Here is a 27,759-nt window from a genome sequence, read left to right on the forward strand (position 1 = left end):
TATCAAAGTTGCCGAGGCCAGTGATACAAAGTTAATGAAGATCAAGGGATAGGTACCAAAATGTAAGAGGCCTGACTATGCAATATAAGATGATGGTGCCTTGAAATTTAAAGGGAGATTATGTGTGCCTGATGATAGGAAGATTAGGGATGTAATTCTAAGGAAGGCTCACCGCTCACTTTATATGATTTACCTGGATAGTACCAAGATGTACGAAGACTTGAAGCAACACTTCTGGTGGAACGAGATGAAACAAGAGATAGTTGCTTATGTGGCACAGTGTTTAACTTTTCAGTAAGTTAAAGCAAAGCACTAGAAGCGTTTGGGGACACTACAACCATTTCCTATACTAGTTTGGATTTGAGATGATATGAGGATGGATTTTGTTACGAGATCTTTAAAGGTACCAAGAAGTCATGATGCGGCATGGGTGATTGTTGACCAACTGTCAAACTCTGTCCATTTAATTCATATTCAGGTGACGTATTCTATGGACAAGTTGGCGAAGTTGTATGTAAGAGCGATTATCTGCATGGGTTACCATCTAAGATCGTCTCTAATAGGGATACTAGGTTCACTTTGTCATTTTGGAGGAGTATACAGAAGGAGTTAGGAATTGAGTTGACCTACAATACAACATTCAACCAACAGAGATGTATATTCAAAGAGGATAGATTGGAGGATATGCTTAGAGCTTGTGTGATAGATATTAAAGGTAGTTGGATTCATATTTGCCACTTATTGAGTTCGCGTGTGAAAACAACTACCTAGAGAGAATTCAAGATGAGGTCCTCTGTGGATGCAAGTGTATATCATCACTTTATTGGGGCGAGGTAGGAGAGTGAATGATGCTTGGATGGGAAATCTTATAAGAGATGTGTAAGAAAATCTTAGTCATTAGGAGAAGCTTGCATTAGCATAGGAGCGACAAAAGAATTATGTGAACCAAAGAAGGCAAGAGCTATAGTTTGAGGTGGGGAGCAAAGTGTTCTTAAAGGCTGCGCAATGTAAAAGATCATGAGGTACAAGGAAAAGGTCAAGTTGAGCCCTTTTTCTTCTTCTATTACAGGCTCTGTTCATTAATTGACATACTATACTCATAGAACCTATTTTACTTTTGATCTCCTAAGGTACATAGGCTCTTTTGAGATATTGGAGATGATTGGAATTGCAACATATGGGCTAGCACTTCCACATCACTTATCAGTTATTTATGGCGTCTTCCATGTTTCTATGCTCCAAAAGTATGTTTTGGACCACACTCACGTATTAGAGTACGAGCCCCTCTAGGTGCTAGATGACCTAACCTACAAGAAGTTTTCCATGGGAGTATTAGCACAAAGGCCCAAGTTCTGTGCAATAAGACCATTCAAATGGTCAAAGTGCTTTGGACTCACCACACCGAGAAGATAGCCACTTAGGAGCATGAGGATGATATAAATACCCCTACCAATTGGTCCTATTCAATTAAACTATGTTTTATCTTGAGGAAGAGATTCCATTTTAGAAGAGGTATGTAACAAACGAGTCCTAGATGAGCCATAAATTTTTTATAATTGGGGGTTGGGCCAAGCTCAACAAAGATAGAGCCTAACTTATTTATTTGAAAATTATTGAACTTTGAATCATAGTACCGTAAATTTTACAAATAAAAAATACAGATACAAATGATCCAAAATTCCAAAGATTGAGTTTCTTGCTTTTCAAAACAGGATGTGGTACAAAAGCTACTTTTACACCCTCCAACCAGATATAGCAACATCAGTGTTTTCATGATAAGTAAAATAAACTCACCCAAACAATCAAAACACAAATTTATAATATAGATGTAAACTCACTCATGGAAAGGGATCCCTGTGACTTCTGACCAGATTCTGGTGGACTCCAGTCGCCTCTAGCCGTCTCTTAGGGTGAGCCACCTCGAGTGACGACTAGAATAGTAGTGGTAGTAGCTAGAGGCAGTTTTAGAAAATATATTAAGGTTAAGGATTTTATATTTTTTGCTTTTATATTTTATATTTTTATTTCAGTCTTTTAGTTAGGTTTAAATAATCATGTGTAGTGCATCTTTAATTTTAACCCCAAAAAAAAAAAAAAAAAAAAACAAACTATGCATCATCTATGTGTCATCTTCTGATTGGAAGGAGTACAAGTTACCTTTACACCACATCCAATGTATAGATTAATGCACTCTTTGTACAAACCTTTATTTATTTATTTTTATAAAGGGGGTGGGGGGTTCGAACCAGGTTTTCCATTTGGAGAACCGGGCTATATGCCATCAAGCCATTAGGCTCTTGGCTTGTACAAACCTTTATTAAAGTCCAAACAAGACAAGAATAAATTCAACAAACCAACTATGTTCAATCATAAAATAAACTGACCCAAAAATTAAAATCCCAAGCATGAAAATCTGGTTGAAATTACAGCTAGGTAACTCATTTTAGTAGAAATAAAACTAACAGTATTGCATTTACAAATTATCGTGCACAAAAAACTAATAATATTATAAACATATCAACTTCTAATTAATGTGCTACGCTCTTCTGTGTAACCATACTTCAGTGATTGTCCGCTGTTTTGAAGTCCCTGCTAGTCACCCAAAGGTTCTATCATAGAAGCCATGCAATCCAGCTGATTAAATAGTTAAAACTTCATGGCCATTTTAAATGGCTCAAACCATCATCGCTGACATTCCAAGCCCCTTCAGCAATCTCATCAAACAGCTGGTCCCTACCCCAGCTGGAGTAACCCAAGAAAAACCAATAGGCAGCAATGGATCGGTTGCCTGACTTGAAGTCTTCAATTTCACGGATTGTGGCGACTTGATCAATGAAGTAAACACCTGGTAGAACTTCAGGATACTGATTTTTAGTATCACTTCGAGTTAAGGCGACAAGAGGTGCTCCGTGTGTCATAAGTGGTCCCCCAAAGGACAGAGGAGCTTCTTTTAGTATTTCTAACCCTTCTTCCAGTTCACTCAGTGAGTCCCATCTGATAGGCTTGTTGATAATTAGACCTTGAAATCCAGTAATTTCATCAGCTTTTACAATGAGAACCAGTGACTGACCAAATGGTTGTATGCTGAGAAGTTTTTCAGTAGCAATTAGGACAGAACCGGCTACAACATGAGGGGCAGTTTCGTGCAAGTCTTTCAATGCATGAGATTTGGTTTGAATGTACTTGAAGACTCCTTTTGGCGTCCTATCTTTTAATAGGCTGTCATGGTATTTGTCCTCTGCGAGTGTTATTTTGTCATGAATTTCAGTTGTAGATGCATACTTAAATAGATCCGGACTCTTGCCTCCCTTTTCAGCAACGGTCCGTAGAATTCCTACACTAGCATACAAGGTTTATGGAGTTGGGGAAAAGCCATTAAAAAAAAAAAGGAATAACTAACTAGCGAAAACAATGAACCGACTTTGAAACAAAACAATGTAGCCAAGGAAAAAACAATGAAAAATCAGCACAAACTGAGCAAGTTCTTCCAGCCATTTCTTGCCAAATTTACAATTCAATTTGAATTCCAAAGAGTTCATCGAGAAACTTCTGTATTTTGTCTGCGTGGTTATTTATACATATAGTCAGGGAGTTGACAGGTTCATTTTCTTCGATGAAGGTACTTTCAATCTCAAGGACCAACATGTATAGTCCATCAGCCCCATGTACACAAATAAGTTTTATCCCAACAGGATGAAAATGGGGGCATTCAATTCACCTCCAAAATGGAATAACAATTTTTTTCTATACCCATGCTGCATTTCACAAGGTGACCCATATGGCACTCAGCGACAGCATCTAGTGCAGGTTTACCTGTCTCTACACGCATATAGCACATATGAACCCATTGGCCTATTATTGCCAACCAAACAAAAAAAAAAAAACTAAACTACTAATCGCAACGCTTTAAGATATTAATTTAACTAAAAAGCAAAGTGATCATTTTAAATGAGAACATGCAGGTCTTTCTTTTGTAAGTACAGTAACAAAAACCATGACCCTAGAGAACATCAAATAAGCTATAATGCTCTGATAACTGCTATGACATTTATTATGATAGTATGAAAGCAAAATTTGCACTGTATCTGCACAAAACCAACCGACCAACAAAAACAGGACTTCAAAGAAGATTAAATTATGATATGTGAACCAACCAAGAAACTACCAAGAGGACAAAAAAGTAAAACTCCACTGAAGACAGAAGTACCAAACATTTATAGCATACAGATTAGCAACAGAAATAGACGATTTTTCACAGCCATAAGAAGAGTAGCGAGCAGCACTCAGAATTGCTAAAAGCAAGAGGATGCGATGGTGGAAGCCCAGAAGGTAGAACAAATGTGAGCAACATTCCAAAGCAGCCAACATCCAACTTATCAAAGTTAATCGTTTTCCTTCATTTGAATTGGTAATCTCATTAACTAGTCGAAAAATATACACATGAAGAAAAATTACCCTTATCACTCATAAGATGTTGAGAATTGCTTCCATGATCACATATGAACTTGATTACATCAGCTACTGCCACATCTCCGTCATAGAAGACAGTATTCTTCCTTTCTGCTGGAAATAACATCAGAGCAGGATATACTTCTTCCTGCACAATCGCAGTAAAACAAAAGAACATAAACAAAATGGCAGGTTTACAACAAAAATCAACACAAAAACTAGGATGCAACTCTAAACTTGAGAAATAACTTTAAGCTGCAACTGCCAGTAAATGTTGAACTAAAATGTTTAGTAATTACTAAACAATGTAAAAAAAATTTAGATGCAACTGCTAAGTCTCATATGATAAGGGAGGCTCCAGCTTAAATTCAACAACATTTTTGAACTTCAGAAGCTTAGTAAGATCCAACAGGTTCCTAATATTCCACCAATATTTGTAAGAACCTCTGGAAAATGTGTGTTGAGAATGTCCAATAGGTTTGGGCAATGTTTCAAGACCAGACAGCACAATGATGATTAGACCAATCAGAGCTTCAACTTCTTACCTTCGTTCCAATCTAATTTACCCCCTCAAATAAAATTTGGTCACTTTGGTCCATTTCACCTATAACCAGAGGTTTGGTAAACCAAACTGATCATTGACCTGACCAATTCATTTCCATGAGTTTAACAGAAAAACAGAATGTTGGGAAGTCAAAAGAGCCATTTGAAAAATTGGTCAAACAAGAACTGGCGACGTTAACTAATCATTTTGTCCATACTGGTTCACTTTCACAAGCACAAAAGAAAAGGATGTTGGGAAGTTAAAGAATTTAAACCCTAGTCATATCCCTAGTTCATCTTTACCATTAAGCTAGCTAACACATTTCTTTCTTTCAAGTTTACTTGAAAGAGCTTAGGAAATTGTTTTTCAATACTTTACTTCATTGGTTGGTTGTAATTGATTTCAATGGAGTGAGTTTCCATGAATTTCTTCTATCATTGAACTAGCACACTAAGGCTACGACGCTCTTGTATATGTCACATATACCTGGGTTTTTGGCTATTCTTATGATCAACAAAATTTTGTTTAGCGAGAAATATATATATATATATATATATATATATATATATATATCAATTCCATAAAAAAACTAACACTTGAACCCCAAACCTTTTTTTTATAACTGACCACTTAAACCCCAAACCTTAATGACCATTTCATGACACCCCTTCCATCAGGCTAGAGATTCAAATAATCTCAGTTTCATCTTTGATTATAGCAATAGAAAATTTTAGCATTTTATTAACAAATAGTTAAATATACCTTTCACATCAAGTTCCAACTGCAGTCGATCAAATGGTTTAATTCTTGACCCTGAATACTCTTATTTCTTTTATTGCCAAGTCACATATACATCCAACGGCTCTTGAATCCATGATGACAACCTCTATTCCATTCTTATTGGGGAAGCACTATTTGACATAGAATCCATTGGCTATCATTCCCACTTTTCTACTGCTGAACAGTGAGTTTTGAAACAGTTTGTTTGAAGACATGAAAAACTGTGTACAAGAGGTCAATAAATATTAGCCGATCTTTAAGCTTATTCTATTGGCAGTCCTATTTATGATTGCCACTTGTGTGATTAGTTTTTAGCTAGAAGAGATTAATGAGAGTGAACCAATATATACTCTTATGAATAATGAGATCTAGCAATGACCTAATTAAATAAATAGGAAACTTAAGAGAATAACACAGTATATCACATAAAGCAACATGATAAATTACGAAATCAAAGATTACACAGAAAATATGGAAAACTTAAAAAAAAAATAATAATAATAATAATAATAAAAAAAGCCCCCTAGCCAAAAAAGAAACTGAAATGTTTTGCCAACTAAGATGTGGAGAAGGACACAACCTTAAAACAATGAATAATGTGAAACATTCAGCAAAAACAGAAATTAAATGTAGATCCCAGACCTGATCCATTGATTTTAATATGAAACTGCAATCATTCAATGTGCAATCCATTAAATAGATCAGTGGAAGCTTCACCAAGGCATCCCTCAAAATGTCTGCTACATGAATAGCAAATTGTTAAAATTTGAAGACTTATAAGATATTAAGTTCGAGCATTCTTCTACCATTTCATAATTTAAAGGGAAATGCTAAGAATCCATAATTTATGTATTGTACACATTATAACAGCACACAGTACTCCATATAGTACAGCACACAGCACTCCATATGGTCAAAACAAGTAATTTCCCAAGTCTAATAGATGAAATCAAGGCTATCAAAATTATATGACAACAATTTACACGACTAGCTCTCAAATCCAAAACGCAAAAATACTGTAATGCTCCCAAAAAGTTAAATACAAATTCTTTTCTCCGGAAAACATGTCTGCCAACATAGGTTTCAATACAAAATCTTCTGGAAAACAAACGAGGCTTCCATAAACCATGTCGTACAAGGATTTTCCTTAACGCTGCAACCCAAGCAAAGCATGCCATTCTTGGTGGAGCCTTACTCCTCCAGATATTCTTCCACGGGAAATGCAAATTTCCGGGGGGAGAAAATGCCAGCAAAACGATTTTACATCCAGGCATAGAACAAGGCAAAGATCTCCAAATCATATACTGCTATAAATAAATAAATAAAAAATTAAAAAAAAAAACGAAAAACAAAAACAAAAACAAAAAAACAAAAAAAGGCCACTTCCCATTGATTGGAACCCATTCAAAATCTACAATACCAAGAAAGCCCTGTTAAGAGGTTGATCTCCACATTGTACATCGTGTTGGAAACTTATTTTGAGTTATTTCCCTTATTTTGAGTCATTTCCCTCGTATGTGGTGAATCTGGAGAAATCCCCCAACACCTTTAAATTGTTTTCCATAGACCAACCCATAAGTCCCAACATCATTAGAGCACCAATCCCCCCATGAACTACCATTGGGTGTTGATATCAACATCCTTCAAAGGCTTTTTGTCTCCTTGGCATGCACTATAACCACTTCCCAGATAGAACCCGATTAAAAAGGATCAGTTTCCTAGTTTCCCAACAAACCCCTTTCAATATATGGGATAAAACCTTGGGTCAGATCACTAGGGAAATTTTAGCACCACCCTCTTATCTACCCATAAGAAGTCCCTCAGTAATCTTTCAATGCTATTGGCAATGTCAACGAGAAGAGGAAAAATATACATAAAATAAGTGGGCAAATTTGACAAAGTACTCTTTATAAGAGTAACTCTACCACCCTTTGACAAATATAACCTCTTCCATCCAACCAGTCTCTACTTTATCTTCTAAGAAATACCATGCCTAATGGATTAGACCTTAAAATGAGATCCCAACAGGAGGCCTAGATACATCATAGGCAAAGAAGCGACTTTACAGCCACTTGTAATTGCATTCTTATAAATGTGGAAGCCAGACAAACGTTAGATTTCTCTTAACCAAGCGCCAAGTATGTTTCAAGAAGTGCTCAACAATGATTACTATATGACATGAAACTAGTAAGTTTTAATACAGATTTCGCCATACAAGTATATACCATATGACATAAAACTAGAAACTAAGGTAATGACCAATGACACTTGCAACAAATACAGTGAAGAGGATGCTTATACATGTCATGTCATTGAAAGGGAATCTTACAACATACTTGATTATGGAAAATATGCCATCTTTTCATCATATAAACCGAAATGACCACATATCACCATAAACCTTAGCTTTTCACCTTTTTTTTCAACCACAAATGTCAAATGGTTATTTACTTGTCTTTTTTATGTAACAATTTTGCTATTGATTGAACTCTGATGATTAAATTCAATTCCAAATGACTTATAAAAAAAAATTCAATTCCAAATGACCAAGTTTGAACTTGAAGTGTGGGTTTGTGGAAATATATTCATTCTAGATGGGAGGGTTTCTCCAACTTTTTTAGGTTGGCAGTTGAAAATGGTCATGGTGTCTACTTTTGGCACAATGTTTGGTCTGGTGCAAGAGCTCTAAGTATGTGTTTCTGCCTCCTTACCAGATTTCTAGTGATAAAGAGGCTGTGGTGGCTGATTTGTTGGTGTGTTTTAATCAGTGTTTTAAATTTCGTACCGTACCAGCCGGTACGGCCGAAATTTTTCGTTTAGGCCATCCGGCCGGTACAGGTACTATATCTGTTCCGTACCGGCCATACCGGCCGGTACCGGTCGTACCGGCCTGAATTTCGGCCTGTACCGGCCTATATTTCGGCCGGTACCGGCCGATATTTCAGCCTGTGTTTTTTTTTTTTTTTTTTTTTCGTTTTTTCAAACTACAAGCTTATTTTTTAACCCCTAATTGATATTAGACTATTTATAATTTTTATATATATGTATTTATATATAATTTATTTATATATAGACTATTATTTTAGAATATAATTTTTATATATATTTATATATATAATTTATTTATATATCGACTATCCCGAAACGTTATCCCAAAACGCTATCCCGAAACGGTACCGGTACCGAAATATTTCGTTCCAGTGCCTTGACCGGTACGGCGTCCGGTACGGTATTCAAAACATTGGTTTTAATAGTTCTTTCCATTGGAATGTCAGTTTTTTTTTTTTTTTTTAGCAGTTCATGATTGGGAACTTGGAATGTTTGCTGATTTTTTCGATTCCTTGTATCCAATGTCATTCGGTAGTGTGACGGAGGATAGGATGTGTGAGGGGAGTAATTCCCTAGGCCTGGGCCGGGCCGAGCAAGCTTAGCCCACGAAGCTCGAGTGATGTAAACTAAGACTAGGCAGAGGAGGGCAAGGCTGGTCCAAGAAGCCCACGGTAGGTAAAGGAGGGAGAAGCGCCAAGCGTGAAGCCCAATCAGGAAGACTGGCACAATGGATGGCCAACAACCCATACCCAGGGTGTAAGGAACAACCCTGACACTCGGGTGCCGATGGTTGTGCAGACTTGTGCACCAAGCAATTGGCCGACAACTCGTGTGCAGAGTGTCAAGGACAACCCCCGTACTTGAGCGCTGACAACTGGACAGACTTGAGTAGTACGGGCTCACCTATCTGAGGCCAAGCCGCATTAAATGGAGGGCGAAGACGAGCACGCCAAGCACGAATCGGGGTGTCAATGGTGGCCATGATTGGGGCGTGGGGACCCTGCCACCTGATAGAAGGTTGGCATGGGACACGGCTGGAGTACAGGCAACACCCCCACAATCTAGTCGTCAGATACGGAAGATACCACCACGAATCCTTTCGTCAGAGGATCTCCTAGGCCAGGTATATAAATATCCCCTTCCCACCCCTGGGAAGGGCTCTATGTTCATTTTCCTACTTCCATTTTATTTACCAAACAATCTACACATCTAACTTAAGCATTGGAGCTACCCTGGCTGCCCCCAGCCCCCCCGTTCATTTTCCCCTTCCCGCCCCCCATTCTCTGAAGCAGACAAGAGTCGCTACCCAGAAAAAAGGAAAGCTAGGCCCCCAGTGGGAATGACCGTTTGTGGCGACTACCAGCAGAAGGCTTGGCTCTTACCGCCTAAAGGACAGTGGAGACTACAAACTCCCTCACCCATGAAACGCCAAGCACTTGAAGAAATACTTCACCTAGGGCTTACAGTTTCGCCCACAAATGTATGATGAATATTCAATGAATGAGAAAGCACCAAGCATTTCGCCTCAATTTGACTTTGCCTAAAAACTCCGAGCAAACAAGCCGAGTCACTGGACTCGCCGCAAGGTAAAGTTCAAGCCAGAGCCTCCCGAGCTCTGTCCCACCAACCAGTTGGACATAAGTCCCTTGACTTGCCAACCTTCATGCTACAAGCTGAGTCACTAGACTCACCGCGAAGTAAAGTTCATGCCAAAGCCTCCCGAGTTCTACCCCACCCACCAGTCGAACACAAGTCCCTTGACTTGCCGACCTTCATGCCATAAGTCGAGTCACTGGACTCGCCACAAAGTAAGTTTAGGGCCAAAACCTTTCGAGCTTTGCCCCACCAACCAATTGGACACAGGTCCCTAAACTTGTCGACATTCGTACTACAAGCCAAGTCTCTGGACTCGCCGCGAATTAAGCTTTGGACCAAAACCTCCCGAGCTTTGCCCAACAACCAGTCGGACATAAGTCTCTTTACTTCCTAACCTTCTTGCTACAAGCTGAGTCACTGGACTCACTGCAAAGTAAGTTTAGGGCTAGAGCCACCCGAGCTCTGCCCCACCAATCAATTGGACACATGTCCCTAGATTTGCCGACCTTCATGCTACAAGTCGAGTCACTATACTCGCCGCGAAGTAAGGATCAGGCTAGAGCCTCCCGAAATTTGCCCCACCAACTAGTCGGACACAAGTCCTTTGACTTGCTAACCTTCGTGCTAAAGCCGAGTCACTGGACTCACCGCGAAGTAAGGTTCGCGCCAAAGACTCCTGAGCTTTTGCCCCAACAACCAATCGTACACAAGTCTATTGACTTGCCAAGCTTCGTGCTACAAGCCGAGTCACTGGACTCACCGCGAAGAAAGGTTCAAGCCAAAGCCTCCTGAGCTCTGCCCCAATAACCAATCGGACACAAGTCCCTTAACTTGCCGACTTGGCAAAATTCGTAAAAAAGTAGAGAGAATAGAAGAAGAAAGGTGCATAGGAATAAGGAAAACACAATGACAACAAAAGAAGAAGGCGCAAATTCATAAGAGTGGCTAATTACACCAAAAGCCCAACCGAGCGTGAAAAAGAAGAAACAAAAAAAAAAAAAAAATTACAGCAAAGATGCAGCAGCAGAATCATGGAGGGGGAGGCGCGTCAGGGAAGGCCAACGGCATCACATTCCTCCCCAGGTTCTTAATAAACTTGAAGACTTGAGGGTCGGGATCAAGTGAGGAAAGGTCCAGTGTGCTAAGGTCGACCGAAGGATTCTCCCTCATGTAGTCCCTTAGGCGCTCGAGACCTTCCTTGTAGCCATTACCCCAGGCCTCATCTCGAACAGACGGCGCGCTTTGAATTTGGGACCTGACCGCTCCCCAATACTTGTGACTGGTCTCCCAGGTGGACTCCAGGGTCGAGATGGTGATGTCTCAGGCCAAGATTGTGTTTGTCGCATGGCCCAACTCCCACTCCAAGGAATGAGCCCAGTCTCGGCGTCGCTGTGCCAGGGTCTTTAGCTGGCAAACGGACCGGGTGAGCTCGAAGTATCGAAACAGCAACCGCGAGCACCGCACAGCATCCGAAGCCCGCTCCTCTTGCAGCTGATTCTTCTCCGTCCAAAGATTCCAGAGCCTCCTCTGGGTAGACTCCAGCTCGTGCTCCATCCTTAGTATTTCCCCTCCATCTTGACCTCTCTTTTGACTAAGCCGTTGGCACTCCTCCGTCGCCTAAGAAATTTCCTCCCACGCCGAGGCCAACTCCCGCTCCACCACCTTCTTTTGGTCACGAAGTTCTTTACCCTCCTTGCGCAGAAGCTTGTTAGACTTCCTCAGAGTGACCAAGTCCTCCACCAGGCCGTCGCACTCCAGGGACAGCTCGGTCACCTCCTGGTTCGCCTTGCGAACCTCCATGCACGGAAGAAGGGCTAGGGAGCGAAGTGCCCTGTTCTCTTCTTCAAAAGCCTCCCATTCGCCCAAGATCATACCTGCCAGCTGATCCGCGGCCTGAAGTCCAAAGGCAATGTTAGAGAAGAAAGGATCTGGAGAGGCAAAGAATGTAAGAGTAGAAAGCACCTGAGCAAACAGAGGCCTAAGTTTCTGAGCCTCTCGTTCGATCGCCTCAGCCCAAGTCCTCTCAAAGCCCGGGCCTGTCACCTGGGCACCCCCCAACTCGGAACGGAAGGACAGACCTGAGCCCGCCAGTAGCCAAGAGGGCCCGGACACATCAAAAGCAATTTCAGAAGGAACTACGCTCGAACCCACTTGGGCTTCGTCACCAGGACTAGTCTCCGCCAATCCAGGCTCCGACCCTCCCGACTCCGGTACGCCTTGCAGGGTCGGCCCCGACTAGGGTTCTTCTACACCACCCGACATGTCTTCCACCTCCAGGGTCACCTCCTCCACTTGTATGACCGACGCCAGACAGGGAAGCTCCTCCACGATTATTGGCGTAGCTCCAACTGGCAAAACAACCTCCCTTGCCCATGGGCCCATCACACCAAGAAAGTGGGATTGTTGAGCTTGGTCGTTCGAGACCAAGTAAGAATCGACGTCGAGCTTGGGGGAGTGGCCCAACAAAGGCGACGGAATAGATACGAGGTCGTCGCTAGGCTCCGGGACCGGGGGAGAGCTCAACCCGACCGCCTCACAAACAGTTGGGATAGAACATACTGGAGGAGATGAGGGAGCTGCTCCCCCGACCTGGGGCTCAACGTGAGTGGCTTCCACCTAGGCGAGCGTCTCCTCAAAGGAAGGAAGGGACTTAACTTCCTCATGGTGCTTTCTCATGATCGGCAAAATGAACTAGCGGAGACGGGACCACATGCGGCGTGAATGAGGGGCAAGGTGCCTCCAGAACGAGGACTTGGCGAGAAGAACTAGCTGCACCATGATGGGTGGTGCCTGCCAAAATTGGGCTAGAGGAACTAGCCAAACCACGATGGGAGGTGCCAGCTGGGATCGGACGAGAAGCACTGCCGAAAATGTAGTGGGAGGTGCCCGGTGGAACTTGATCGACTGAGCCATGATGGGGGATGCTCGCCAAAGCTAGCCGGAGGAACTAGCCTAGGCCTCGCAAGAGGAACTCGGCGGAACTACACAGGAGGAGCTGGGGAGAATGCCGGCTCGATCAGGACGCCTGCTATCCTGAGAGGCGGGGCAAGGGCGAGATATGTTCGGACACCAGCCCCAATTTCGGACGCCACTTCAGTGTCACTGCAATCTGTTCGGCACCGTTTGTCACAATCACCAACTGTTGGGGGGGGGGGAGATTGGCGCTTCTTCCCGAGGATGAAGGGGGAACCGACAGGAAGTCTCGACTGAGAACGTAGGAACTGTCAGGGACAGTCAAGAACAGCCGGATGTTGATTTCTGACAACATCGCGTCCGTCTCGGTGTCAATAGCATGGGCGGCCCCCCAGGACAACACAATCGCAACCCTAAGCTCCTCTCTCTCACTTAGTTTGATCAAGAAAGACTTACTATTTGGCACATGGGCCTAAATAGCGTGCACAGGGAACTTCTAATGGACCTCCTCCCCCTCGGGATATTCTCAGCCCGAACCAGAAATGAAGAATCATTGGGACCAATACCTAATGTGGGAGAAGTGCCTCTCCAGAGTAATGAAGCATTTCTCAGTAGAACGAGCTTGGAAGCTACACAAGCTTCTGTAGAGGCGTAGGACTCAGTACACTGCCAAGAATTCCCGAGCCGTCAAATCGAGATATTCCTCCGAGTCGGATCTTAGTACCCTCTGAAAAGCTATGGAACTGGCCACCATGAGTCGCCAGGCATTGGGGTGGAGTTGGGCAGGGGCCAACCCCAAGAAGTCGAGGATGTCCCGAATGGGGCAACAGAAAGGCAGGCACAGTCCATTCGCGAAAATCAATGGGAAGAGCGCCACCCGCAACACCTTCCCATCTGAGTCCACCACAGGAACGCGACGGCCAGGAATCTCCAGAATCGCAGATGGAGGGATGTTGTAAGTCCTCCACAGGCACAAAGATCTTCATCGAACACGGACGATTCCCAGCTCTGCCCAGCGAAGTACAGGTGATGGGCGTCGAACTGACTAGTAACAACCATTGCAGAACGAGTAAGGGGAACCAGAAGCTGAAATGGGTGAAAGGGGGGAAGAATGAAGGCTTATATAGGGAAGGGAGCAGCGGTTGGCCTTTAGGGGACAACGAAGCAACTAAGGTCAGAGATCGAAGCGACTTGTCAACCCTCAAGAAACGTGCGAGGGGGGTCGTAGATCCAACTGGCACAAGATGGGCGTGTGATAAGCAGGACCCAATGATAGGCTCTGTGCATGGGCGGGAAACCCACTGACGGGTTAGTCTGAGTGGGAGGGATCCGAGGCGACACCTCGACATTAATGGGGCAGCCAAGCACTTGTGGGGTAAATTCGGGAACTTCAACCGACGGCGAGCTTGTGGGAATTCAAATGATCAGGCAACATGCGTGTGGCAAGCACAGTCCAGCCCCAACTCCACAGGTGAAGGGGTGGGACTCTAGGCGCTGCAAAGGCTTCAATGGAGCAAACGTACGGTCGCAGGGTACCAAAGGGACCCAACTTTTTTAATTCTCACCATACATGTATGCTAGGAATTCGTGGGGGTACTGTGAGGAGAGTAATTCCCTAGGCCTGGGCCAGGCCAAGCAAGCCCAACCCATGAATCTCGAGTGATGTAAACTAAGGCTGGGTCGAGGAGGGCAAGGCCGGTCCAGGAAGCCCACGGCAAGTAAAGGAGGGAGACGCGCCGAGCGTGAAGCCCAAGAAGACTGGCACAATGGATGGCCAACAACCCATACCCAGGGTGTCAGGAACAACCCTGACACTCTAAGTGTCAATGGCTATGCAGACCTGTGCACCAAGCAACTGGCCGACAATTTGGGTGAAAAGTGTTAGGGACAACCCCTGTACTCGAGCGCCAACGACTGGACAAGCTTGAGCAGTACAGGCTCACCTGTTTGAGGCCATGCCACATTAAATGGATGGTGAAGACGAGCACCATGGCATGGACTGGGGTGACAGTGGTAGCCACGATCAGGCGTGGGGGCCCTGCCACCTGACAGAAGGCTGGCACGGGACACGACTGGAGTACAGGCGACACCCCCGCGATCTGACTGTCAGGTATAGACGACACCACCACAAATCCTTCCATCAAAGGATCTCCCAGGCCAGGTATATAAATATCCCCCTCCCACCCCCAAGGAAGGGCTGTAAGTTCATTTGCCTACTTCCATTCGATTTACCAAACACTCTACAAGTCTAACTTGAGCATCGGAGATACCCCGGCTGCCTCGAGCCCCCGGTTCTCTGCATCAACAGGTACTGAAGTGAACCAAGCTAAGTGGAGTTGCCCAGTCTGCGAAACACGACATCAACAAGATGATTTGGATTCCTGGTGGCAGTAATAGGTTCTTGATGCAATCCTATTACAAGGCTCTCTTGAGATTCTCTAATGATCATTGTTTCCCTTGGAAGGCTATTTGGAAGTGTAAGGTGCCTCCAAAGATTGCTTTCTTTGTATGGACTGCTTCTCTTGGGAGATTGCTCACTACTGATAATTTGAGAAAACGCGGTCTCTATCATTGTGGATTGGTGAATCTTGTGTAAGGAAAATGGGGAATCTGTGGATCATCTTTTATTACATTGTGAGGTGGCTCGGTTCTTGTGGAATGATATCTTTAACCAAATTGGGGTGGCTTGAGTAATGCTAGAAGAGTTAAGGACATTCTCAGGTGCTGGAAAGGAATTAGGGAAAATGCTCACATTGTTGATATGTGGAAAATGATGGCGATAAATAAGAGGTGTTTTGAAGATCGGGAACGTTCCTTGGATGAGCTGAAGAGATCCTTTTATAATACTTTATTTTCTTGGGCTTCGGTCATTAGTTGTAATGAAGCAATTTTCATGATCTGTTTGTATCCCACACTAGTGCTTAATGGTAATTGGGCATTTTCTATGTATAATTCTTGTGTACTTGGACTATGCCTATTTCTATCAATACAATTCTACTTATCAAAACAAAAAAAGTTTGAAACTTGAAGTGGGCTTTTGAAATCTTCGTCTAGAGAGAGACAAGATGGCCTTTGGGCCATGGACAATGGACTAAATATCTAACCGTGTTCATCATGCAAAAGTCAATTATTCTACTTTATAGTGGAGTCGAGAACTCACAAAGAAATCTATCCGTTTTACTCCATACTTTACGTGGACCCAAATTTCAAATTTTTTATTGGTCTAGTGTTAATGAATGTACAAGGGGCAAAACAAAAGGAAATATCCTTGGTTAATGGTGTGAAGATTAATTTCCAATATGAAGCACTTAAAAACACATTTACTTTTGGAAGGCAAGAAAAAGGAAATTATGATGCCCATTTAATTAAAAACTATATTAAGGACGTACCGCTATTAAACAATTTTTCCACATCCCTTGATCCACCCATTAACGCATTCATGTAGCCCTTCACAGCCCGATATACTTCTCGAACAACTAGTTCCATTCTCTGACAAAACCCACACCAATTATTGCTAAAAAGGACCAACACATCCTTATTCCAGGCATGGAATGCATCTTTGGTGTCAGATTGGTTAAAGCCAAGAACCAGCTCAGAGAATGTATGTGTGGTAACTCGAGGGACAGAATCCATTTCATGAAAATCCACATTTACAAATGGAGGACGAGTGGCCTCCCTAGGGCTTTGAATAACAGGTTCGGACCGTTGATATGGAAGAAGACTTCCATTAATAAATTCATTAAGAAAATCAGCAAGTGAAGAGTAGCTGAAATTTGACTCTTGGGGTAGTACATAATGTTGCTGCAAAGTTGGATCAATTATTACCACAGATGGAATCTTTGAACCACCAGTCATAGCTCTAAGTAACCGGTAGTTACCATCAGAAAAGAAGAAAGAGCCCTCAAAACTTTGAAAGTGAAGCTGTTGTTCATCTAAGTTGTCTGCATGAGAAAACTTATTTTGTTCAACAGCCACATCTTCAGGTCTTTTCTCTTCGACCACTACATCTTTAAGAGCTGTAACAGATTGGTGAGCTTCAACAGATATTAATTGCTTAATGTTATCAACATAAGCCTTCGTCCCTTCATTATATTGAGAAGAAGGTTCACCATCAGTGAGTTTAGAATTTCCCTCCTGCACCTGAGCAGATACACTTTTTTCTGTGTGTTGATCTTTGTCCAAATCATCACTATTTGAGACAAGACCTTCCTTAAAAACTACAGGTGAAACTTCATTAGGCTGAACTCTCTGTGATGGCAACGTATTTGCTGACTTGATGTCAATATCATCAGATAAAAGTTGGAAACCCAACTCCTTCACAAGGGAGCTTAATTTAAGTTCTTTATTTTGTTGAAGAAGGTGTGCCAAGATCTTAGGCAAGGAACTGCCTTCTAGATTTGAAGCTATTTTATCCAAAGTGACATGTTTTTCATCATTTAAAATCATGATAGTGGACAGCTTCTCCTTTAATTTAATCTTCCGAGCTGTTGGAGATAGTTTTAATCTCGGATGTTTTGCTTTACTGTCCAATGCTTGATAATCTTGGACTGAGGGTTTCTCTGGCTGTTCCCTCTCTTGCTCGCTTATCTGATTTGAAATATGATAGTGCAGCGCCAATTCTCTAAATGCATCAAGAGCTTCCTTAACCCTTCCTCTAGTTTCTGATAAGTTAGATGATCTATCCACAAATAGAAGCATTGAGGGCTTATTTGCAGGTAAAGCAGGCTCGATATCATTCTTATTTCCTTCCAGCTGCATGATTCAAAGAGAAACATGCTAACATAAGAATTGCTAGAAAACAACCAAACCGTGTCTCTGTGTGTGTGTGAGAGAGAGAGAGAGAGAGAGAGATGAAGAAGATGTAGAAAGACAAATAGCATTACAGGGTGTGCAAAAACCCCCGGCCATGAAAGGAAGTCAATTTTGGCTTTATACATGACCATATATCAAAGCTTACTAAAAATAAGAAACAGAGAAATTCAACACCTGACGGCCCATGAACAGACAGATATTGGCTATACTAAAACCACTGCATGCAATTTACCAAACATCGATTAGATAGAACAATTACAAATAGAAGGTACGTTAAATCAAACAAACTTAACAAGTTAAAAAAGGAATACAATCAAATAAGTTGTTTCAATTACATTATTTGAGTTGTCCGTAAGAAACCATATTCAGATAGAACATATAAAGCAGCATGACTCCCTGTTTGCAAAAGCATTTCCTTCCTAACTGGAATTAGAAGGTAGGTTTTGCCATTTACACAAGTAAAAGACATGTTGCGTTCGCATGGTCATAGGGTTCCTCATCATCAAAATTTATGGAAATCGAAAGTTGTTTAGAGTAAACCAAATGTTGCCAAACTGAGTACATAACTAAAAAAATGCCTGGGAAGGAATTTTTAATACTCATTTGATTCAGGACAGAGCGATGATGGTCAGCACACAATTGAGGATACATATATGACACCAAATACTCCCTGATATTGCATTGAATGGGTACAGCAGGTCCACATTTGTGAGTGCAAGTCTATGGCAAATATATACTCCCCTGTCAATTAACGCATGTCTAAGTTGCCAAATGCAGAGATTTTACAAAAAGACAATTAATTCTCAATTATCTCGACTTTTGAAATGGGTGGTGGGAAAGTATGAGCAGAGGGTATGGTGGGAAGGAAAGAAGTTTTATGCTTTATCTTTTTTTTTTTTTTATAGGTAATGAGAAATTTTATTCCAAGTAAATAGGCATAGCCAAGTACACATGAAGTATACAAGTGAGTGCACCTAAATACAAGCTATAGAAAAACAAGACTAAAACAAAGCTACAAATATTTCCATCCCTTGCAAGGTTTTTCACCCAAAAACTTAAAGTACTATAGAAAAAATCCCTGAATTCCCCCATAGTACATTCACAAAATCCCTGAATTCTCCCATAGTACGTTCACAATCATCAAAAAACCTCCCATTTATTTCTAACCATAACACCAGAACAAACACAAGGGGATCATTGTCCAAATTTCTGCACTGCCTCCACATCCCACTGAACCATGCCAGCTAGCCAAAAAGTCCACCACTCACGAAGGCATCACCCAAACCATGCCTACCCAGACAAATATCTCGTTCCACAAGGCTGTCACAACCTCACAATGAAGAAAAATATGGTTTACAGATTCGCCATCTTTTTGACACATAAAACACCAATCGATCACGTATAAGCCTCTTTTCCTCAAATTATCTGTGGTTACTATTTTCTCAAGTGTCACCAACCAACAGAAGAATGCAACTTTGCTAGGCACATTTGCTTTCCAGATACTTTTCCTGGGGTAAGCTGAGTCACCATTATTATTTAACACCTTGTAATAAGATTTCACAGAAAATCTGGAATTAAAATCATGAACCCACAGCAGCCTATCTTCCCTATTCTGATCGATCTTCATAGCATATAGTTTTACAAAGAAATCAGCAGCTTCACACACTTCCGAGTCCTGTAATTCTCTATTAAATTCCACATTCCAGTGCAGCAGATTATTAGAGAACTGATAGGATTCAGCCACTGCAGCCCCTTTGTTTCTTGCAATCCTAAAGAGATTAGGGTATAAATATTTGAGAGCTGAATCCCCACACCATGCAATATGCATCATGCCAGAAAAAAATATTAGACCCTTTCCCCACTTTGAAAGAAATGTTTTTGCCAAAGTCCCCCCATCCTAATCTAATGGGTTTCCACAAGCCCACCCCAAACACCCCTTTTACTTCATTTGTACACCAATTCCCCCACATCCTTCCATATTTGACATCCACAATCTGCCTCCATAATGCATTACTCTCTTTGCTGTATCTCCACAGCCACTTCCCAAGAAGCGCCTTATTGAAAGCTTTAAATTTCGTATGCCCAAGCCTCCACATGACACCTGGACACAAACTTTATTCCAGCTCACCAAGTGAAATTTTCTTTCCTCCCCAATACGTCCCATAAGAAGTTCCTGAAAATTTTCTCAATTCTTTTGGCTGCTCCCGCAGGTAAAGGAAAAAGAGACAGGAAATAAGTGGGAAGATTAGACAAGGAGCTTTTAATCAAAGTAACTCTGCCCCCTTTTGACAAATAAATCTTTTTCCAGCCAGCTAATCTCCTCTCTATCTTCTCAATCACCCCATCCCAAATGGACACAGATTTGTGAGGGGCCCCCAAAGGTAACCTGAGATATTTCATAGGTAAATTAGATACCTTACAACCCAAAATATTGGCCAGATCAAGAGAGTTTGTAACTGTACCAACAGGAACAATTTCAGACTTAAAAAAATTGATTCTAAGCCAGGAGACAGCTTCAAAACACAACAGCAAAGCTCTTAAAGCTCTAAGATGATCCTGGTTGGAATCACTGAAAATTAAAGTATCATCTGCAAAGAGTAAGTGAGAAAGAGTGATTCTGCCCCGTGTGTCATCACCCACCATAAAACCCGACACAAAGCCACCATCCACAGCCGCATTAATCATACAACTCAACGCATCCATAAAAATAACAAAAACGAAATGAGATAAAGGGTCTCCTTGCCTTAGACCACGGGAGCTATTGAAAAAACCAACTGGAGAGCCATTCACTAAGATAGAAAATCTGGCCGTCAAAATGCAATGTCTTATCCATGAGCACCACTTCTCTCCAAAACCAAATCTCCAAGTAAGTAGAGAAGGAAATCCCAATTGACATGGTCAAAAGCCTTTTTCATGTCCAGTTTGACTAAAATTCCAGATTGCCCCATCCTTTTTCTGCTTTCCAAACATTCATGAGTGATTAAGATTGAGTCAAGAATTTGTCTACCCTCACAAAGGCATTTTGAGACTTCATTATAATCTTATCTATAACCACACTAAGGCGGTTAGCTAACACCTTAGATATAATCTTATACACTCCATTTACCAAGCTAATAGGGTGAAAATCTCTCATTTCTACCACGGCCACCTTTTTGGAAATAAGAGCAATGAACGTAGTGTTGAAACTCTTCTCAAATTTCAGGAAGGAATGAAATTCTTCAAAAACTTTCATAATGTCATCCCAAATGCATGGAAAAACCATCCGGGCCCCGCACGTTATCCTTGGACATACCCCTAACCACATCAAGAACTTCATCTTCCTCAAAGGGTCTCTCTAACCAAGCAGCAGAAAAATGGTCAATGATGTCAAAAGACAACCCATCTAACTTAGGCCTCCAAGAAAATTCTTCACAAAAGAGCTTTTCATAGAAATCCACAATATGATCTTCAATCTCCTCCTTATCACAAATCACATTATCTCCTACAATGAAGAACTTCAATAGCATTATTTCTACGATGAGAATTTGCCATTTTATGGAAGAACTTTGTGCATTTGTCTCCTTCCTTTAGCCATAAAATTTTGGATTTTTTGTCTCCATGATATTTCTTCCATAAGTGTTAATTTTTCAATTTCTGCCAGAACACCTTTCTTCTTTTCCTTATCCTCAAAAGTTATTGAACCCGACAGCTCCAATTCCTCCAAACTATGCAGCTGATCCATAAGAAGTTTTCTATTATTTTCAACATTTCCTTAAATTCCTCCAAAAGTCTCTGCATTCCATTTCTTCAAATCATTTTTATGCTCCTTAAATTTTTCAGCCAAGATAAAACTGGGAGTACCAGAAAAATGATAAGAAGTCCACCACCTGCTCACTTTTTCAACAAAACCCTCTTCCTTCAACCACATATTTTCAAATTTAAAGTGTCTTTCCCACTAAAAATGCCTCCACAGTCCAACAAAATAGGAAAATGGTCAGAAACAATACGCTGCAACCTTTTCTGACTTAACTCTAGAAAAATGCTTCCCAAGAGACCGAGACCAAGAATCTGTCCAAACGAGACCATGCTCTCCCATTAGACCACGTGAAATTTCCTCCCGCCATAGGTAAATCAATCAGCTGTAACTCAGAAATGAGATCTGAAAATTCTGACATAGCTTTAGAAATTGACGAAACCCCTTCATGTTCACAAGGAAAGCGAGTAATGTTGAAATCCCCTCCAAAGCACCATGGAAAGTCCCACCAACTGCAAATACCCGTCATTTCCTCCCATAGAATACTCCTACATGAATAAGAACTTGGCCCATAAACACCAGCAAAAGCCCAATTGACACCATCATCCACATTCTTAAAGTGACAAGCCACCAAGAATTCACCCACGTAATGATCAACAACTTCAACAGCCCTCCTATCTCACATAACAATAATGCCTCCCGAAGCTCCATCGGAGACTAACTCCATCCATCCCATATAATTGCAAGTCCATAAACTATGAACAATCGATTGATTAACAACATTTAGTTTAGTTTCTTGGAAACAAATAATACCAGCCTTTCACTACCTTAGCATATTTTTTACTCGAAGATGCTTTCTATAGTCGTTTAACCCCCGAACATTCCAAGAAATTATCTTAGGCTTCATGAGAAACCATTGACAGCTCTCTCTTTGCCCTTTTCTCTAAAGGCACTCCCATCCCTGGATTTGTAATTAATTGTGCATTCTAATCTTTTTAACTCCCTCTCCTTTTTAGCAGCTGATCTAGCCAGAGCAGGATGTCCAACCTCGACAGCGATAAACAAAGCTTTAAACTGCTCTTCAAATCCCTCACATGAAATGCCAACACAGCTTCAGATTTCTTCCACCTTTCTCAAAACCCAGTCAAAAGAATTACAAGACCATTCAAAGCCTGGGTTAATAGAACACAGAGGAAAAGTTCTAAGTCTTCATCAGAATCAACAAATTCTCTAGATTCGCACAATACAGAATCTTCACCACCACCAAACACCAGTTGCAAGTCATTTGGAAAACTGAGTGCAAGGAACTTGTGAGGTTGACTGTTCAGAACCATTTACCTCCTCACTACCTTCAGATTCTAACTCAACAACAGCCCCTAAAGCTGGAACAATAGAAGACATTGCAACCCCAAACCAGGCCTAGATTCTGACTCTAAACAAATGCCAGGAGAGTCTCTAACCTCCATCGCAATTTTCTGGGGCACCTCGACCTCCTTACCTGAAGGGGGGAGTCCCCTAGGTTAGTCGACATCCTCTGTGTAGATGGGAGCTGCAACGGGCCAATCCCAACCTCGGGCTCAACTCCACACAACTTAGCCGAAAACTGATTCACTGTAGCTGGGGGAACAGTGACAGAAAATGTCGCCGGAAGACCCCCTGGAGGCTGGCATCCTGTGATGTTATGCTTTATCTTTGGACATAGACATCCATTATGGGACAAGAAAAGAGGTAAATTTCGATATACATAATGAGACAGAAACATAACACATTTTTAAAAGTTCTATCATTGCAGCTTATAATATAATAACCTTTAGGGTGTGTTTGGTTAGTGATGTGATCTGAGATCACCTCAGACTACCTCACTACTATTCATTACTATTCACAAACTATTCACTACTTTTTTACTACTATTCATTACTTTGTCACTAATATTCACAAATCATCTGAGATCACCTTAACATCCAAAAGTAGCCTAATTAAACTTGCATCCTTAAATTACACTTAAAAGAGGAGAGACACACAAAGGCTTAAATTGCATGACTTACTTGTTATATTTACCACTACATCAATAATATTACATTAAATTCACACTCCTACAAAGAAAAGCACATCTGATATGGGCATGGCTCTGAAGAACCAGTGCTGCTTATATACAGAACAGAGAACGAGCAACCATCTTTAGTCCGACCTCACTGACACAAACATATTGCAAGAATTGTACTAAGACAAATGAGATACTAAATGGTATGAGCTTAACTGTCTCAATAGAAAAGACAAGCCCAGAAATCCACCAGAGCTGATAGATCCAATCCAAAAAATCTACAAATATACAAAAACTGCCACAAAACCAAACAAAATCGCACAAATATGGTCCAAAATCCAACATATGGATATACAAAATCTCACCCTTGCTCTTGAGACCCATGGCATGGTGGTCATGGATCTCCCTTGGTCGAGAGATAGAAGAAGAAGAAAAAGAAGAGAAGAGAAGAGAAGAGAAGAAAAGGAAGAAAGAGAAGGATGGGGTGCGGCTAGAGAGAATGACATGCATAAAATTAGGGATTTTAAGTATTTATATCCAAACAGGCAGACAGGTAGGATACCCAGCCCCCAACCACCAGTGCCCTAGCGGGATGCATGGATTGGGCTGGGCCGGTACGAGTGACCCATCCCACACCCCTAGCCCTCAGCATGTAAAATTTCACTGGATAAGCTAAAAGATAAATATTTTCTGATGAATAGTTAAACCACTGGATGAGACATTCTAGGCAAGGCCAACTACCGATCCCACTCACGTTGAATCAGCCAAGTAACTCATACATCTGAAAATTTTTTAGCCACAATTTTTGGAACGAGAATATAATATAAGGAAACCTTAAAAAAGACCAGATAAGTGATGAGAAAACTGGTTAAAATTACCTCTTTAACAACAGGATTGTCAATGTGTAAAACATTATTGAGGTCATCCGCTTTCCTAATAATCTTTAAACAAGTAGGACATCCAGCAAAGTAAAGCACTGCAAACCATGAATCAGAATCTTCGAGACCAAGAGATGAAAGCATTGATCTTTCGGAGACGAGGCCAAATCTATGTCTTTCAGGGGGCAGAAAGAGCTCTCTTGCAACAATCATGAACTTCGAGAAGAAAGAATCAAACTGCTGAAATTCTTCTAAGGAACAGGAAGAGGCGCTAGAGTGTAAATTCTCAATTTCCTCAAAAGGAGCACTTCCATTTCTTGAGCTAAATTCCCCAAGCCAAGGAACTTCACTGAACCCATTTTGCACACCACACTTCCATTTTTCATCCCCTATTCATGAAAAGAAGGAGAAGTGACAAATGTGTTAGAGATAATTTTTTTATTTTTAATTCAAAATCAGTCTCGCAATCATTTGCAGTTAGAAACTACCAGCCACCTTCTGGTTAGTTGGTGATTCATTAAAGCTCATGCCTGCAAAGAAAATTATGTTACTAGCACTGAGGGATAAAATTAACACCACAAAATAAAAGTAGCCAATAGAGACATTCCAAATCATATCAAAGCTTTTGTTTCCGCTAACAAAGACAAGATGATTGTCTATGTTACAAAAAAGGTTATGATAAAAATGTAAACAAAAAAGTTGATTTGAAAAAAAAAAGGATGATGTCAATAATTGAAGTAAAAATTAATAAATCATCAAATGGAATTCGGGATACAAAACGATACAGAGCAGCCAAATTGATTCACTATTTCAGCAATAAATGTTTTTTGAGATAAGTGATGAGATTAGCTGAAAAGAATTTATTCAAGGCAAAAATGATAAGATTAGTTGAAAAATAAGAAATGTAGAAAAATTATCCATGGTTGCCAATAAATGTTCCACTAACCTTGTGCACCAGAATCACCCTCAGTTCCATTTTTCTTCTCCTTGGCCAGCAATTTAGGAGTCCATCCACAGAATTCAAGGAGAAGTAGAGCCTTGTCAGTTGAACTAATAAACATCTTCAAGTCCTCTAGACTCTTCAAGGACTTCAGAGGAAGTTCTTCAGGCACAAGCAACATATAGGGATAGACTGAGGATAATATATTTTGTGCTCGGTATCTTCCTCGATATTTGTAAGATATAGAATGTTGGTAGTATAAAATTGTTATTTCCTCGGTAGCACTGACAGCATCTGCCAACATCTTTTCCCTATTTCTATACATAAACATCAACTTTAGCGAGCTAAACTCCTCTTGTCGATCAGAAACCACATGTGATACTTCTTTCATAAGGGAGCGAAACTCACCGGACCCTTTGCATCAAAATCAAAATCAATGACTAGGTTTAGTCTAAAAGAAAAATATAAAAGGCTGGCTCAACAATAATAACAATAATTAATGAAAATCATCACAATCAATAACCAAGGGGAACATCTTCCGCAACTGGAGAAAGACTACACTGCATGCATTAAGACAACATTTTCCATGGATCACTCTTTTCAATTCATATTACAATGTAAATCCCTGTATACATTGCTATGCTGGTTCTATATGAGTAGCATGACATGAGCAGAGGCAAAATGTAGACAAGATGGTAGCAGGAAAAAAAAATCTATCCACACAAGCTAATTGGAAAAAGAAATTATATTAGCACATCTGTGTTACCACTTCAACTATTAACTAGCAACCCAAAATGTCCAGGGCATGCTCCATCATTTCTGTACAGACACATACATACCTGTGTGCCTACGCAGTCAGCTATCACATCATAAGGTGGCTTGGCAATTAGTATCAGATAGAGATTGCATGGATGCAAGGAAAGAGAAGCTAACCTTAGAATGGTTCAAACATTTCAAATGAAGACACTACAAGTCCACATTTTATATAGTAACGAGCTATGGCATGTTTCCCCACATGACAGATTTACAGCCAACGTTTTAAGTTAACATGACTTTACAGGTTCAACCGTTCAAATAACCCTCACCGCATTTGCACCCTTAATTAAATTCCGTTACTTAAAATTTTCAAATGCGTGAAAACCACAGGTATATGGAAAAAGCATGAAACTTATGATTTATTTAAGAAGATTAGCTCATAGAGAAAATATTGCTGAAATGAAGCTTCTCGTTCATTATAACCTTATTTCTTTTCTTTTAATGATTTTTATATCAGTAAGATAATATTATAAAATAAGCAAAAGGCTGCCACCCAAGTATCATCTAGGGACTATACACTAGAAACACCGAGGTGGAAAGGGTATAAAATTAATTAATTTAGGCGCTGATTTGTTATAGAAGGCAACTAGAAACTTGCCCAATTGGATCTCGTATAGGAAAAGAAAAAATTAATAAAACTGGGACAGCCCTAACCCAGAAATTTGAGCATTCTAGAGTCCTTAATCAAAGCTTCCTAAGATCATATGTTGCAAAGATTAATTCTTACGGAATTCACTTATGCTCTCAAATTTTAATACCTGCAAAGTTTCAACCAGAAATAATGCCTGGAAAAATTTTAATGAATAGATAGTAGGCCATGAAAATTCAAAGTAAGCAACCCTCACACCTTAAATTCAATATTGGCTTCTATGCCTTTGTTTGTTCTGACTGGCAGAAAAGTGTTCCCACAACATTTCAAAGAAAGTATGTTTATTTTCTTCACCACTCTAAAATTAGACAGGGCTCAATTTGTTCAGCAGCAACAGAACTCTTCATTTTGTCTCATTCAAACAAAAGAATTAACGGGGAAAATAGAGGGAAAAAAAAAAAGGGAAATCACAGGACCATTCCCGATTAACATATAAGCATTATATATGTAGAGACACAGAAAAGGAGAGAGGGAGAGAGTAAATACAGGGAAGAGTGACGAAGAGGAGGATATGGGGGTGGAGTCGAATCTGAGAAGAGAAGTTTTGCTTGGTGAGCATCTGCCATTCTCCAACGCTGTCCGACTCAGAGTCAACAGCTAATATTAAGAATGCTGCAAGGACAACAAAAGGAACCACCGGCACCAGCAATTTCCACTCCTTCATCGTGCTCTCGTTGCTCTCTACTCCTTGTTCGCTGCCTTGTTACTGGCACCGAAACAAGCAAACATCCAGGAGGAGACTTGGGGCTTGAGGTCGGGTCACAAACGGTCCAAACCCA

The 27,759-nt window shown here is 41.0% G+C and overlaps 1 protein-coding gene across 2 annotated transcripts; it reads right to left on the reverse strand.

Moving 5' to 3' along the window:
• Nucleotides 1-2,344: 2,344 nt before the first annotated feature.
• LOC121254959 lies at nt 2,345-27,759 on the reverse strand. 2 transcript variants are annotated; one of them, XM_041155208.1, is made up of 8 exons: nt 27,467-27,759; nt 25,522-25,929; nt 25,064-25,105; nt 24,576-24,964; nt 16,501-17,863; nt 6,416-6,510; nt 4,456-4,597; nt 2,345-3,334 (listed from the first exon to the last, which is right to left on the reverse strand). In XM_041155208.1, the coding sequence occupies exons 1-8, from the start codon at nt 27,642-27,644 to the stop codon at nt 2,655-2,657; spliced, it is 3,297 nt and encodes a 1,098-aa protein (XP_041011142.1). In that variant the 5' UTR covers nt 27,645-27,759; the 3' UTR covers nt 2,345-2,654. The 2 variants fall into 2 exon arrangements, with proteins under 2 accessions (XP_041011142.1, XP_041011143.1); XM_041155209.1 differs by lacking the exon at nt 25,064-25,105.

Source organism: Juglans microcarpa x Juglans regia, chromosome 3D (assembly GCF_004785595.1).
Source record: "Juglans microcarpa x Juglans regia isolate MS1-56 chromosome 3D, Jm3101_v1.0, whole genome shotgun sequence".
Taxonomy (NCBI): Eukaryota; Viridiplantae; Streptophyta; class Magnoliopsida; order Fagales; family Juglandaceae; genus Juglans; species Juglans microcarpa x Juglans regia.